Below are 15,888 nucleotides of genomic sequence, written 5' to 3'. Positions count from 1 at the left end.
AAACTTTTTCACACTGCCATAGATCAACAGTATTACCAGAGTATGACTGTAGCAGCCTCTGATGGTTCCAGGTGGTTCCAGGTGGTTCCAGGTGTGCTCCTCCTGTTTTGGTACTTCGCTGAATTGTACCTGCAGTGTTTCCGTCTCTTTAAAGCTCCTGGTCACATGTCCATGCCCTCGGTCCCCTCCTCCTCCGACTACCGGAGCCTGAGTGTGATTCAGAGAGTGTATGTTTGTGTTTGTGTGTGACAGAGAGTGTGTTGCTATAGTAAACCGGCCGCCGGCTCCGTGTCCTCTCCGTGTCTCGGTATAAAAGGACCAGGAGGGGGGGGATGTCAGCCCGCTGAGCCCCGGGGGAAGATGCTGCCGCTCGGTGTGATGCTGCTGCTGCTGACGGCCGCTGCCGCCGCCGACCTCACCGGGACCGGCGCTCCAGGACTCGGCTTCTCTCCGCCGGTCCCCGCCTCTCCCTCCGCCCCGCCGCTGCTCCTCCTCCAGAGACCCCAGGAGGAGTACGGGGTTCCCGGTGTAGCTTTGGCCCGGTCAGCGGCGGAGGAGCCGGCCGGCCCCGGAGAGGAGGAAGAGGAGGGGGAGCATCATCATCACGGCGGAGGGTACAAGATCGTCCAGTGGGAGTGGAGCTACGTCCAGACTCCGTACATCATCGCGGTATGGTTACTGCTGGCCAGCGTGGCCAAGATCTGTAAGTCCAACAATTACACTTTCAGATGTTAGATTTTTGTCTAAAGAAATAACAGCAAAGTCCGATCTGTGTCAAATCCACATGGGACAAATGTCACACAGACACTTTACAACCAGACAACAATGTCTACAGGAGAGGACACTGTATGTTTGTGGAAAAAACTCAACAGAATACCAATAAAATAAAAATAAAAAGAGAATAAAGTACATTACAGTAGAAGTCTTAGTGATATTACTGTTAATGGTTCTTCAACAGTCTTTACTGAGTATGATGCCTGGCATCTAGTTTATTACAGCCTATTTTATTTACTGATCTAACCTCCAAACTCAATAAACCAGCCAAGCCCAGTTAGACTGCCTCTTTACTGGTCAGACTGGGACTGAACCGAAGTTACTGCTCTTTAATTCAGCAGTGAAGTCATGAAGTCTGCCTGGATTTGATTGTTTAATTAAAGAAACAGAAACAAAGAAACAGAGCAGAAATGTGATTTGAGCTTTTTCAGGCCTTCAGCGGTCCAAAAGCAACAGATTTATGTTTATAATTTTAGTGATTATTTAAAAAACAGAGCAAGGAAACTGGAAATAACTGTTTACTAATAAGGAAGAATCTATTTCTGACCATCAGATCTACCCCTGGATTTTCTATCTGATTAATAACTGTGTTGCTAAGACTGCACATCATATCTACCTTAGACTAACACTGATGCAGTCCATTTAAGAAAGCTCTCTACTTGTAAATATGTCCCTAAATTCTTTAAGAGTTAAAGCAGAATTAGTGAATCCCTGCTGCCAGAGTGTTTTTATTATGTGAGATTTGACGGTGCTTTACTGCTGCAGTGAAGATTTAACAAGGACATGTGCATCTTTTTTCTCCATTTACATAAAAAGATTGACTGAAGCTTGTTTTCATGTACAAACCAGACACCTAGGTAACACAAAGAGACACACAGAGTCTGTCATGAGTTTTAAAGGAGCAGTGCGCAGAATTCTTGACAGAAATGTCTCCATTCATTACAAAGACTCCTCCAAGTATACATGTTTTGTTTAGTTCTTCCTTTGGGGAGCAGGTCTCATTTGGTGGAGTCACCCAGGTGGGGTTCAACCTCCTGCAGTCACGTGACGATGTTTCCTTAGGCAAGACACTGAACCCCAAATGGCTTCCACTGCTGTCAGTGCTGTGTGCATGTGTGTAAATGCGTGTGAATGGGAAAAGTTGATAGTGCTGGCCACAGCCTTCACCATCAGTGTGTGGATGGAGAGTGAATGAGTGTGAGCGGGTAAGTGCAGGGGTGTCAAACTCAATCACAGCAGGAGACAGAGAGAGTCTAACTGTCAACAGCTAACCATCAACTGTCTGCCTCCTTTTCACCAGTAATGAATTATGGGAAAAAAATGATGATGTATGAGATTAAAAAAGCCAAAATTATAAGTTGAAAGGCTCAAAATCTGAGATAGAAGCAAACTTATTAGTTCAAAGTTCAAAACGTGAAATTAAACGTCAAAGTAATGTTTTTAAAGGTCAAAATATGAGACAAAAGTCAAAATAATGTTTTTAAATTGCAAATATATGAAAAAAGAAGTAGAAATAATGATTTAAATGGTCAAAATATGAGGAAAAAAAGTAAAAATCATGAGTTTAAATGGTCAAAATATGAGTGTACATTTTTCATTGTAGGTCTAAGAGGTCAAAATATTAAGTAAATGTCAAAATCACAAGTTTTACAGGGCAAATGAGAGATAAAATCCCAAAACATGAGTTTGAACAATCAAAATGTGAGAAAAAAGTCAAAATAATTTTTTTAGATGGCAAATATATGAGTAAGAAAGTCAAAATCATTAGTTTAAAGGGTCAAAATATGAGAAAAAAAGTCAAAATGATGTTTTAAAATTGCAAATAAATGAGATAAAAGTAGAAACAATGAGTTTAAAACTTCAAAATATGAGGGAAAAAAGTCAAAATCATGAGTTTAAATGGTCAAAATATGAGATTAAAGCCAAAATTATGAGTTTTCAAGGGCAAATAAGTGATAAAATCCCAAACTATGAGTTTAAAAGATAAAAATATGAGACAAAAGTTAAAATAATCTTTTTAAAATGCAAATAAATGAGATAAAAAGCAGAAATAATGAATTTAGAAGGTCAAAATATGAATTTAAAATTTTGAATTGTAAGTGGAAAATGTCAAAATATGAGATTAAAGTCAAAATCACGAATTAGAAAGGTTAAAATATGTAATTAAAGTCAAAATTATGAATAAAAATGTTCTAAATATAAAGTAAAAAGTCAAAATAATAGGTTTGAGTCATCATTTTGAGATGCAAAATTAAAAATATGAAGTGAAAATACAAATTTGTTTCTTTCCCACATTTCTAACTTTTTATGTAATTATTTTATGCTTTACTTTTTTAAATTTTTGTGACCCAACAGGGATCATTTAAATCATCAAGGTCGAATTTACATTTCATACTGGAAGAAATCTGCAGACCTATTTCTGGTGGGCCAGTTATAATAAAAATATGAAATTACCTTGCGGGCCGGGTTTATGTGTACCATGGGCCGGATTTGGCCCCTTGGCCTTGAGTTTGATGTCCCTGGGTAAGTGTGACCTGTGGAGAAAAAGCGCTTTGAACAGTCAAATGACTAGAAAAGATCTGAAGTCCAATGACTTCTTACCTCAAAGATTTCCAGCAGTCTTGTAAGTTAGAGAAACTCTTAATCTCTATGGCTGCAATGGTCTGAATTTCTAGATTTGTCTTCAGATGTTTATGTCAGTTCTGGATGCTCCATCACACCATGAGTTGCCTTTCTGTTGCTGGACCTCATTCATGTTTCCTGCTGCTTACTTGGGATGGACTTTGATTACTCTCTGTCATTGGATATAGATTATGTTGTCTAAGCTCCCTCATAATGCATAACTCCCCTACCTAAATGTGTTGTTATGTATGATGTTACGTTGTTGTTAGGTTTGAGTAGAAATGCTTTTTCCCATTTTCCTGCTCTGTATAGTCCTAAAAGTGAACTGTATGGTTACTGCCCCACCACTGTGCCTGTCAGTAGAAGGCAGAGACAGTATTCACAGTGAAATCTGTAGAGCAGCAGATCATCAGGATTCAGAATCCCTCCTCTGTCCTCTGTTTAAACATCATTTTATACCAGCGTCATCACACACAGACACACACACACACACACACAGTAAGACTGTCATGTTGTCTGTGCTGCTGGTGACTCATAGTGCTGCTGAACAATAACACGCTATACATGCTGCCAATTAAGGTGGTCATGTTACCCAGACACCCACACTGAGGCTCTGTCCATTCATCTGAATCTGAGTCCGGTCTTCTTTTGTCATGTGAAGATCAAAACTCAAGTCAGATTTCCATAAAGTCCTGAAGCTGTTTCTCAGATTTGGTCATTTTTGCCTTTATGTCAGAGACAGGACAGTGGGAGGATTCCCAGGTGGGATTCAAACCCTGCTTCAGCTTCAAGGACCACAGCCTCTGTACAGGGAGCATGTGAGCATCAGACAAGCGGAGTCAAAATCAGCTCATTTTTTCTTGATATGAAGAGTAGCATTTTAAAATGATTGTTCTTAAAAGTCTATTACCATTCCAATAGTGTCAGGTAAGGCTGTCTTATTAGGGTAGCTCTGCTGCCTCACAGATAGAAGGTGCTTGGTTCACTTTCCAGTCAGGTCCTTTCAGTGCGGAGTCTGCATGCGTGGGCATTTCAGCTTTCTCCCTCTGCCAGGGACATGCTGGTTAGATTAACTGGTGGCTCTAAATTGCCCGTAAGTGTGAGTGTGCTTTTTTGGCTATCTCTTTGTGTCAGCCTTGTGATTGACTGGTGACCAGTCCAGTGTGTACCTCGCTTCTCACACAATTACAGCTGGGATAGGCCCCAGCCCCCGTGACCCTGAACAGGATAAGGAGTGTAGGAAATGGATGGATGTCTCATTAGGGCCCTAAATTAACACAACTTTTAAAATTCTCATTAATGGGAGGATATTTGGTCTAGTAAGGAGCATTATAGTGAAGCCACTCCTAAACTGTAGTGTCTTCATGCTGCCACAGTGATCTAAATAATCACTGCTCCTCTGAATGTCTTGTTTTGGTTTAGAAATCTCATTGACAGCTCAGTGGACAAGTCATAAATAACCCACACTACAGGTCAGCTGCTATTGATTTATTAGGGCTGAAATCAATGCCCATTATTAGTAGGTCACAAAAAGGATAGCTTGATATTTAGAGCCATGCATTTATAATCCCTCCATTCTATACCGCTTATCCCAGGGGGGGCTGGAGCCTATCGCAGCTGTCACTGGGCAAGACGTGGGGTAGACCCTGGACTGGTTGCCAGTCAATCACAGGGCTTGAGTCATAATCCCCAATTAACCCAATGAGAATGTTTTTGGTGGTGGAAGGAAACCAGAGTACCTGGAGAGAACCCACACGTGCACAGGGAGAACATGCAAACTCTGCACAGAAAGGCCCTGACTGGGAACCCCTTCGCCGCCATGCAGCCCTGCATTTACTATGACAAACAAAATATACTACATGCTATGAAGGAGATTTTAAACAATGAAGGAAAAGGAACAATTAAGCAATAGCTGGAGAAATAGCACAGAGTAATACAGTTAAAGGCAGGAAAACAGGAAGTGACACCATATACTCACTATGTCAGTGGCACCAGAACTCACCTGATACTTTAGTGAAGAGTTAAGAGAAGAAAAAAGATAATTTCCACCACTGTTGCTAAAAGAATAATAAGATTATCCTCTTATGTTCCTGATATGTTGCTTCTACTCCTCTCACCCCTGCGTGCCCTCTGTGTTTGCACACTGCCCTGCTATCCCATGCCCTAATATGGGCATAAAAGGGGCGTTTCTCTATGATAATGAAGAGAAATGTGCTTGTGCTTCCCGCTTAAAGGCGCCTGGCATTCATCAACTTAAGAACACAGGTGAGAACATTTCAGCAGTTTAAGAGAGTGTCATGAATACCACATTGGTTTCTCTGAAAAATAAATTAAAGAAAAATCTGAGGAAAATATTAATGAATGAGGCCCATCGTGCACAACCCTCCATGTCTGGAGCACATGTAGCTGCACTCCACTGGTGACATGATGAGTGTGTCAGCTGCAGCTGCTAGACCAGGCTGACTTACACACAGGTAATCACCTGGGGGTGTGATGTTAAAGAGGAGCGCTGCCTTAAATGCTGAGGGCTTTGTGTGAGCCCTGTATGTGATATTCTGTACTGTCAGACTGCATAGCTTCAGTGAACTGCACTGATTATAACACTGTGAGGAAGCTGTAGCATCACTACTCATTCATTCCTCTGCACTGTATTACATTAGCTTTGCTCTGTTAGTATATCAGTGGCTTTGTGAGCTCTGTAACTTCATTCTGTTACTACATTTTACTCTCAGTGTTGGCAAAGGATAGCTCACATTTACTTTTGTAGTGACAGAAACCTGCAGACTGACAGTGAAACTGTGTTTCTGGAACACTTTGAATCATCCTGTTGAGAATCTTCATGTTGAGCAGCTGAATGTTCTCATTGCTTCTGTCCTCTTCATCCGTCTGGTGTGTGGGAGGTTCATCTGTGTGTGGGTGTGTGTTTATTTATACTCCAACCTGTGTGTGTCTGTGTGTTCTTTAGGAAGTGCCAGCAAACTTTCATTGCCCCACTCTGTTTTTTTTTTCAATCAAATGTTTTGTTGAAAAAGTTTTCACCAAGTCTGCATGTGTTGTCTTTGTTCCCCGTCCCCATCTGAAGTAGAGACGAGGCGTTCATGCAGGAAGTCATCCTTAGGCTCACGGCAGGGTCAGACCAGAGTTTTCCTGCTGTGTTCTAGTCTGAGTCAGAAAGCAGGAATTTTAAGCTTTCAGAAAAGAGTCAGAGAACTAACAGAGGGTGAAGTTTGTCACAGGAAGTGGGGAAATACTTTTTCACAGAACTGTATGTGCTTGATCCAGAGAAAGGAAAAAGTAAATGTAGTGAAGGGCAGGATGATGCAGTTAGGAGAAAAAGAGTAAGTGAAGGCACCAAGGGTGCAATGAAGGGCAGAAGAGGCCAGAGGGAGGTAGATAAGGCCAGAAAAGGGAGGAATTGGCTTAGGACTAAGGAAGTAAAGAGGGGCGTAAGGACAGAAGGACATGGAGGTAGTAAAGGATGTACAGGAAAAGGTTCTGAGGAGATGAGGATGTAGTAAAAAACAAGATAGAGGTGAAGGGACAGGAGAGTGTATTGGCAGACTGTGAGGGGAGTTAGCAAAGGATTATCAGTGAATCATAGTGAAGAACAGGAGTGAGCAGCAGAGAAAATAAGAAGGTGGATAAAGAAAGAGGTAAAGTTAAATTAATGATGTATTAGAGGAAAAGGACCAGAGGCTGCAGCTCAACACAAACTAGAACACAACTGTTCTGAACCATCTAATGGTGAACTACAAATAAAACTACAAATAAATGCATCATCATTAACATATTTTATTAAGCTTTTTAATGTCAAATAACCATTTACAGCTCTGTAGTGCACAGCAGACTTCACTAAGAAGAAGTTAATGTGTTGTGAATCGGGAATCGGTTTGAATTTAATATCAATACTGAATCAAATCGTGACTCCATGAATCATGGTTTAGTTGAATCATGAGATACTTTAAGTTTCACATCTCTAATAACTAGCAGTATAATTAGTTATTAATGTAATGCATTGCTTTTTAAGACAATAACGAGTAATGTGTAATTGATTTCTTTTTAAAATAACTATCCCAACACTGCATATGATGTATATATCATATAACTTTATGTATAACTTTATAAAGTGTATAAAAAATGTGTAAAAGGACTCTAAATAAAAATCAAGATTATCAGAAGAAGAGTCCAGATTGTTACTTTTATCACTGAAGTATAACCCCAATTCAAAAAAGGTTGGGACGCTGTGTTAAATGTAACAAAAAAACAGGTGAAACAATGATTGTCAAATCTAATAAACCCTTCTTTTTTAGAATAGATCATAAACAACATATCAGATGTTGGGACTGAGACATTTTGCCATTACATGAAAAACATTAGCTCATTTTGAATTTGATGGCGGCGATACATCTCAATAAAGTAGGGACCGGGTCATGTCTACCATTGTGTAGCAGCCCTCTTCTTTTAGCAACAATCTGTAAACATGGAGTTTGGGGAGAGGAATGTTGTCCCTTTTTTCTGATGTAGGATTCTAGCTTCTTAGCAGTCCTGGCATAATAAAACAAATATCTGACCAATGTTTTCTTTTGATGAAGGGTCTGGACTGCAGGCAGGCCAGTTCAGCAAAGACTCTTCTGTGAGTCCATGCTGCTATGATGGATGTGGTATCTGGTTTAGCATTGTCTTGCTGAAATAGTCAAGGCCTTCCCTGAAAGGATGTTGTCTGAAAGGAAGAATATGTGTCTATAAAACCTCTCTCTACTTTTCAGCATCTGTCCTTTTCAGATGTGTGGGCTGCTCATGCCATAGGCACTAATGCAACCTCATACCATCAGAGATGCAGGCTGAACTGTGCACTCAGAACAAGCTGGATGGTCCCTCTCTTCTTAAGTCTACAGGACAAGGCTTCTGTGGTTTTCTAAAGGAATTTCAAATTTTGATTTGTCTGATCACAGAACAGTTTTTCATTTTGCCTCAGTCCATTTTAAAAGAGCTTTGGCCCAGAGAAGACTGCGGTATTTCTGGATCATCTTCACATATGGCTTCTTCTAGTTTTAATTTGAATTTGTGAATGGCACTCTGAACTATGTTGACTGGTATTGATTTCCGGAAGTGTTCCTGAGCTAGTGCAGTGATTTCCAGTGGAGAATCATGACTGTTTCTAATGCAGTGGCCCCTGAGGGCCCAACTTTAGGTCTTTGTGCACAAAGATTTCTCTAGATTCTGTAAATCTTCTGATAAAAAGCGTGTACTGTAGATGGTAGAATTTCAAAGTCTTTGCAGTTATATGTTTAAGAATTTTTTTCTGAAATTGTTTCACAAAGTTTTGACACAGTTTTTGGCAGATTGATGAAGCTCTGCCCATCTTTACTTTTGAGGCTCTGCCTCTCTAAAATGCTCCTTTTATACTCAGTCATGTTACTGACCTGTTTCTGATTAACCTAATTAGTTGAAAAATGCCCCTCCAGCTGTTATTTATTTATTCATTAGTGCCACTTTTCCAACATTGGTTGTCCTGTCCCTACTTTTTTGAGATATGTTGATGCCATCAAATTAGGGCTACATTTTTTCATGAACAGTAAAACGTCTCAGTTTCAACATCTGATATGTTTGGTTCTTTTTGTGGATGAATATGGCTTCAGCTTTTCTGTATTTATTTACATGTTAAACAGCACCAAACATTTTTGGATTTGGGGTTGTATCTGATATCATGTTTGCAGGAGATCCCAGCCAAAATCACTTACAGGAAATAGACTCATAACTAACCAGACATATTTATGTATTTCCGTCACGGTCAGAATCTGTCCACTGAGCTGATGTAGATACAGTTTATGCTGTTTTAATCAAACAGACGATCATTTAAGGAAACAGAGACGGCTCTGTGCCGCCCAGAGGGGCAGTGATCCCCTCAGTCTTTGATGTTTGCCTGTCCTCATTCTGATTTATGTGGCGTGTCACTCAAAGCCGGCCCTGTGTGTGTTTGTGATCACTTTTGATGCTGTGACTCACATTCGACCTTCAACGATGAATTTCTAGCTGCGTGCCCAAGGCCGTGGCCTACATCCTGTTAGCCATGCCTAAAAGAGAGAAATGTACCGACCAATCAGAGGAAAGAGATTATGAGTCATCACTCTTAAACTCAGGTACTTCAGGTGTAAAGTGAGTCATGACTCAGCAGCTGCAGCTCTCTCCCTCTCCTCTCAATTCTGCAGCAGCTGAGTGCAGGAGGAATCATAAAAGTGATGAGAGCTCAGTGTCTGGTCATTACCAGAGATCATTCTGCTCAGCAGGAAGAGCTGTCTCTTCTGGCTTCAAAACAGCTTTTCATTTAGTGCAACCTTTTAAATTTATAACTCAGCCCACATTAGCAAGGATTTCACCTCTGACCTCCCTGTTTATGCTGAAGGACTGGACAGTTTCTGCCTATTCAAGGTGCTTTAGATGGCATGTCAGCTTTCACCAATACAGCAAACAGACATATAAACTGATGACTGTGGCGTCCAACATTAAATCTGTTTGATAGGAATATTCTCACCCCACAAGTGTCAAAGCCAGAAATAGAGTTTATGACTCAAGGAAAACAGTATAGAGATCATCCATCCATCCATTATCTAAACTGCTCATCCTGTTGGGAGGGCTGGATTTCTTTCCCGGCTGTAATTGGGTGAGAGGCGGGGTTCACCCTGGACAGACAACCAGGCACGTTCACACTCACAGCCATGGCCAAATTAGAGTCACCAATTAACCTAAGAAGCATGACTATTGTTGAGCATGTCTTTAGTGGTGGGAGGATGCCACAGTAACCGAAGAGAACCCAAGCATGAACCCAAGCTGACCGGGAAGCAAAATAGGAATCTTCTTGATGTGAGGCAACGGCGCTAACCCCTGCTCCATCATGCAGCTAGAGCGGCTAGCTAGTGCACTAGAAATTAAAACCTCTACTACAAAGAAACTCAGGAGAATTAAATGCCTAACGCAGAAGCTCTGACTAAACGGAGGAAGATAACAAGAAAACCTACAAGAAACACTAGGAGGGAACAATGAAACAGGAAATGGATCAAACACTAAAAACACAACATCAAACCTCAGGATCATGACATAAGTAATCTGCACCTTGTGGTATCAACAATCTCACATTTTCTCTCCTCACTTTAACTATTGTCATTTACTTTTTCACCCATTGCAAGCTCTTTTTTAGTGATTAAGTTGATGCTGTTAGTTTTAATCTACCAGAAGTTTCTTTGATGGGTTGTGAAGATCATCTCTCAGCTTAACTGTTAACCTTGACTGGGTTACTAGCACAGAGAAAGAAAGAAAACATGAACCCCCATGGATTTTTAATGCTGTCACATTAACCAGGGGCCACTGGACTCCAGTGAGTCATTTTGTACATGCACTCCTGCATGTATTTCTTGATGTTAACTAGGGGTGGGATTCACTAGTGGCCTCACGATATTATCACAATACTAGGGTCACGATTCAATATTATTGAGATTTTAAACATTTTGCAATACAGTGAGTATTGCAACACCATGTGTTGCAATATGTTTGTAATCTATACCATTTTTTCAACTGTTTAACTTATTTAGCATTAGACTTGCCCTCATGTTTGTTATATTTACGCAGTATTTTATTTTCATGTAGCACTTCTTGCGAACCTCCTGTGTCATGTCCATCTCATTCGTGCCCTGCTTGCATTCCTAATGTCCTTTTCTTGGTGCTGCCATGTTTGCTGTACTAACTTTCTCCTGCTCTATGACCGTCACCTCTGCCCACCTCACTGGAAATCCAATCAGCTGATTTTATTTTTCCATTATCATAGGCTTAAGGTCATATTAGCAATTAATTTAAAAAAACTGATACTTGGTGGATGAGATGATATATCACCAGACAAAATACCACGATACTATGCTGTGTTGATTTTTTCTCCCACCCCTAAAGTTAGCTGTGTTAAACAGTTTGTTTCCAAGATTAAACTATTCGATGAATAAATCTAAAAGATCATAAAAATCTCTTTGCCTTCATTTGATTCTCAAATCAGGAAAGTGAGAAATGCCCAACATTGTCAATATGGGCTTAGAAGTTTGTTTTTAAATGCAAAATAACTGAATTTTCAACACACAGTTAAAAATGGGATTGATCCTGATTGACTGCCCAGTGTCAGTGATTAATCCCAGTAGTTCGACAGCCCTATCCATTATGTTGCAGCGACTACCGCTGATCTGTCTGTTTGCTCAGAGGTCTGTGTCGGTTACTCCTCTCTTGACCTCAGGCTAAAGTTAGCGTGTTTGATTAGCATGTTTCACTGAAAGTCTCACAATAGAGCTGGGAAATTAATCGAAAAATAATCAAAACTGACATTTAGAGCTTCTAACCGATGTTAACCTGCCTTGTCAATTATTTTATTTTTCCTCCTTTATTGTGGAAAAATTTGACCTTTTACAAAAAAAAAACATTTTCATTTCAGTTGATGTGTGTTTTGATGTCAAATTTTTCAATAAATAACCATTAATTGTTCATCTGTACCTGTTCCTTTCAGTTGTTTGTTTTAAAATTATACAAATATTTACAGAACAAACAGAGTCGGAAGTTGGGGGTGGAATAATCGTTCATTAATCGTAATTGAGGTAAAAAGTTCAACTAATTGTTGTTTTGATTTTTGCCATAGTTTACCAGTCCTTTCTCACGATGCTGGCCTTTTTACAGGATCATGTTTAAAATGTGATTAAATGCTGTTTGATGTATACCAATCAGGATTCAGAGTCAGTCACAGCACCAAAACAGCACTAGTCAAGGTAACAATGATTTAAAACTCAACAATGATTCAAACGAACTATCCATCCTGGTATCATTAGATTTAAGCTCCGTCTATGGTAGATTGTTTAAGATGTTTCTGTAAAGCACATTGAGTCTACAGTTGTATGAAATGTGCTATACAAATAAAGTTGAATTGAACTGAATTGGATTAAAATAGTTTTAACCTTTTAGAATAATGCTATAATCAGGTCTAGATTTTCTATATGTGCTTGAAAAAACAAGCTCAAAGTGACAAAGAAGAGAATCTAACAAAGTTTAATATTTTCAACCATAGATAAATTGATCATTAATATGTTAATCCGATAGATCAACTGTGGTTCTGATAGATGGATGACTGATCTGGTTGTGAGCGTTGGATGAAAACCAAACCAAACTGGTTATTTAAGGTCTGGTAGGCAGACAGGAGAGAGATGTAGGAGTGGAAACTTGTTAAATGAGCTTAAGTCCTTCCTGACTGGGCCTGTTGGCTTCTGAGCCGAGAAACTAAACCAAGCTCACACAGGCAGAGAGGGCAGACCATCACAGAGCTGAGAGGAGAGTGTCACCAATCTCAGGACCCATCAGCTATCCTCTGATGACGATAAAACCTCTGGGAGTGACAGAGAATATTCTGGATTCAGTGAGTCAAAACTTCCTGTCTGTGCCTTTCCTTTGCTTACAGACTGATTAGTGACTTTGGGAGCAAATGGACTAAAAGAAAGTCTGAAGCTGCTGATAACTGTCTAAAGACTCAAAGCTAAAACAAATATTCCCATTTTACATGCAAACCTGCTTGTGGCTTCTCATGTGTGCTGTCTTGTAAACTGTCCAACAAGCTATCTTGGTTTTGTAAATGTGTATTTTTCCTCTTCTCAGTTTGCCTCAGAAATATGTATGAAATTTAGACTATGTACGAACGTCAGGCATATTTATTTTGCAGCATATTGATGAAATGTCATCAGTGATGCACATTCCTGTCCCAGAAACAAACAAACAAAATAATCCTCAGAAGCAGCCAGTACTCTCCTTAATCAGTTGTTGTCGGTGTGTCAGACAACCACAGAATTAATTTGGCAGATATGGAACAAAAATTAGAGCTCAGTAATTGTTTAGCTGCACTGCACAATACCTGATATATATTTAGATATTTTTAATCTGAAAATAAATCACATAAACAGTCGCTTTCCAGGTCAAATCCTTGTGGATCAAATGTCAACATGGACATGGGGGGACACATAACATTAAACAATTAAGCTCCATAAATAAAATAAGAAAAATAAATTACTATTTCACATTCAGAAATGGTTGCAGTGGGCCCAGAAATACATGAAGACTCATTTTCAAACTGTCTTGTTTACTGATGAGTGCCGTGCAACCCTGGATGGTCCAGATGGAGGAGTAGTGGAAGGTTGGTGGATGGCCACCATGTCCCAACAAGGCTGCGACGTCAGCAAGGAGGAGGTGGAGTCATGTTTTGGGCTGGAATCATGGGGAGAGAGCTGATAGGCCCCTTTAGGGTCCCTGAAGGTGTGAAAATGACCTTGGCAAAGTATATAGAGTTTCTGACTGACCACTTTCTTCCATGGTACAAAAAGAAGAACCGTGCCCTCCGTAGCAAAAAGACCTTTATGCATGACAATGCACCATCTCAGAGAATACCTCTGTGTCATTGGCTGCTATGGACATAAAAGGAGAGAAACTCATGGTGTGGCCCCCGTCCTCCCCTGACCTCAACCCCGTTGAGAACCTTTGGAGCATCCTCAAGCTAAAGATCTATGAGGGTGGGAGGCAGTTCACATCAAAACAGCAGCTCTGGGAGGATATTCTGACATCCTGCAAAGAAATTCAAGCAGAAACTCTCCAAAAACTCACAAGTTCAATGGATGCAAGAATAGTGAAGGTGATATCAAAGAAGGGCTCCTATATTAACATGGAACTTGGCCTGTTAAGATGTTTTTGATTGAAATAGCTTTGATTTCAGTAAATATGACCTCCTGATGCTGAAAATTCAACAAATGACCATTTTCAGTTCTTTACAACCTATAAAATGTTTTGAAACTCTGTTATGCACAATAATTTGGAACAGAGCATTTTGAGTATTTTTTGTTTTTGAAAAAAAAAAGTTATCACTGGGAGGTTTGTTCAATATGATTTGAATTATGCTCTAACAGTTGATGACTTAAATTATACTGACTGTCATTTGCTATGAATATTTCGGAAAATCAGAGAAAAATATCATTTGTATAATAATTTGGAACGGGGTGTAGTAGTTTTGTCTTGTCAGCACCAAATGTTGAGATTAAACATTGACACCCTGGCTCCCTGCTGTGTTTGAGCTGCTTTTGGTCTCTGCCAATGAGTCAGATGTTCTTTGAGCCAAAACACTGTCCATGATCCTTTAGCCAACAATCCAGTCATTCATTCTGAAAACTGTGTTGTTATGGAATATCGTTGGCATCTTCTTTGGGGGAAGTACCTGCAGGAACAGGTGTTAGCGGAGCGTCATGTTCCTCGGGGGTGGCACTGCTGCTTGTATGCTGCTTCTGGTCTAGAACTGGACCATCCAGAAGACATGTAGGTTAGAGATTGCTGAGTTCATCTGGATTCATGCACAGAAACGAATGTCACAGTACAGAGCAGGAGGTGTGCAGTGCACCACGGCAATGTATCTATTTAGACGCCGTCATAAATTATCCATAAAAGCTGTGAGCTGTAGAGAGGACAGGAGAGCGTACGGCAACTGGTGAGAAGTGCTGGTACGCTTGAAGAAGTCCCGCAAAGGGAAAAATTTTGAATTGCTGGTACTGAGTACCTTAGCTTTTTAAAGTTAAGTTTAATTCAGAAAACCAATCAAGTCTAAACATAAGAAAACATTCAGAAAAGTGCCAGACTTCCGTACGTTTTATTTAAAATTGTCACAGAGTACACAATGTCAAATCAGTCTGCAGAGTGTGGCTAACATTAGCATTGCTAGCACCAGTTTTCAGTCTGTTTCTTTTTAAGGTATCACTTTGGGGTATTTTATGCCTTTAATTAAAGAGGACAACAGTAGATAGAATCAGATACAGGGATGAGAGAGTGGGGGAGAGATATGCAGGAAAGGAGCCACACACTGGACTTAAACCTGGCCCAGGGGTGCACCGTAGCCATCTGCGGCCATCCAGTCTTTGAGTCCTCTTTGCCTAACATCCACAAGCATGTGCCAGAATCAGGCACACAGTGTACCAGTTTAGCCTGATGCAGCCATTTTTTTCTCAATTGGCAATCCGTACCATGCCCCAGCACTGAGCTCCAAATTCTAGTTTGTTCCCTATGATCAGAGTACACTTCTTTGCCTTTTGTGTAGATGTAACAGGCAGGCGTGGGGACAGTACAACTGCTATTGCACATGCAACGTGCTCCAGACTTATAGTTGATGCAAGTCTTCCTTTTAGCAATTAGCAATATTTTTCCTTTGTGCTGACTCCAGTGGGGGACTAGGGAGTGGAGACAAGTGCGCTTTGGCACGGTACAGGGCAATCTGACCTAATGTGAGTGTACCCTCAATCCTAGATAAAAATACTACCAAACCACACTGCTAATATAGGGTACTATACTTTGCTCACTGTGCTTGTTTACATTCAAACAGTCATGCAAAAGAGACGGTACATAAGCTGGAGCTTCAGGAGGATTGTAGCTACAGGCCTGACTTAACGATGG

The 15,888-nt window shown here is 40.3% G+C and overlaps 1 protein-coding gene across 1 annotated transcript in view; it reads left to right on the top strand.

The window, feature by feature from the left end:
* Nucleotides 1–360: 360 nt before the first annotated feature.
* The window catches only part of slc9a5 (solute carrier family 9 member A5), a 54,588-nt gene continuing 39,060 nt past the window's right edge, over nt 361–15,888 (top strand). The window contains exon 1 of the mRNA XM_041788735.1: nt 361–703. Within this exon, the coding sequence (XP_041644669.1) occupies nt 361–703 (343 nt within the window). The remainder of the gene's footprint in view (nt 704–15,888) is intronic.

Source organism: Cheilinus undulatus, linkage group 1 (assembly GCF_018320785.1).
Source record: "Cheilinus undulatus linkage group 1, ASM1832078v1, whole genome shotgun sequence".
Lineage (NCBI taxonomy): Eukaryota > Metazoa > Chordata > Actinopteri > Labriformes > Labridae > Cheilinus > Cheilinus undulatus.
This window is presented reverse-complemented; position numbering and strand designations above follow the sequence as displayed.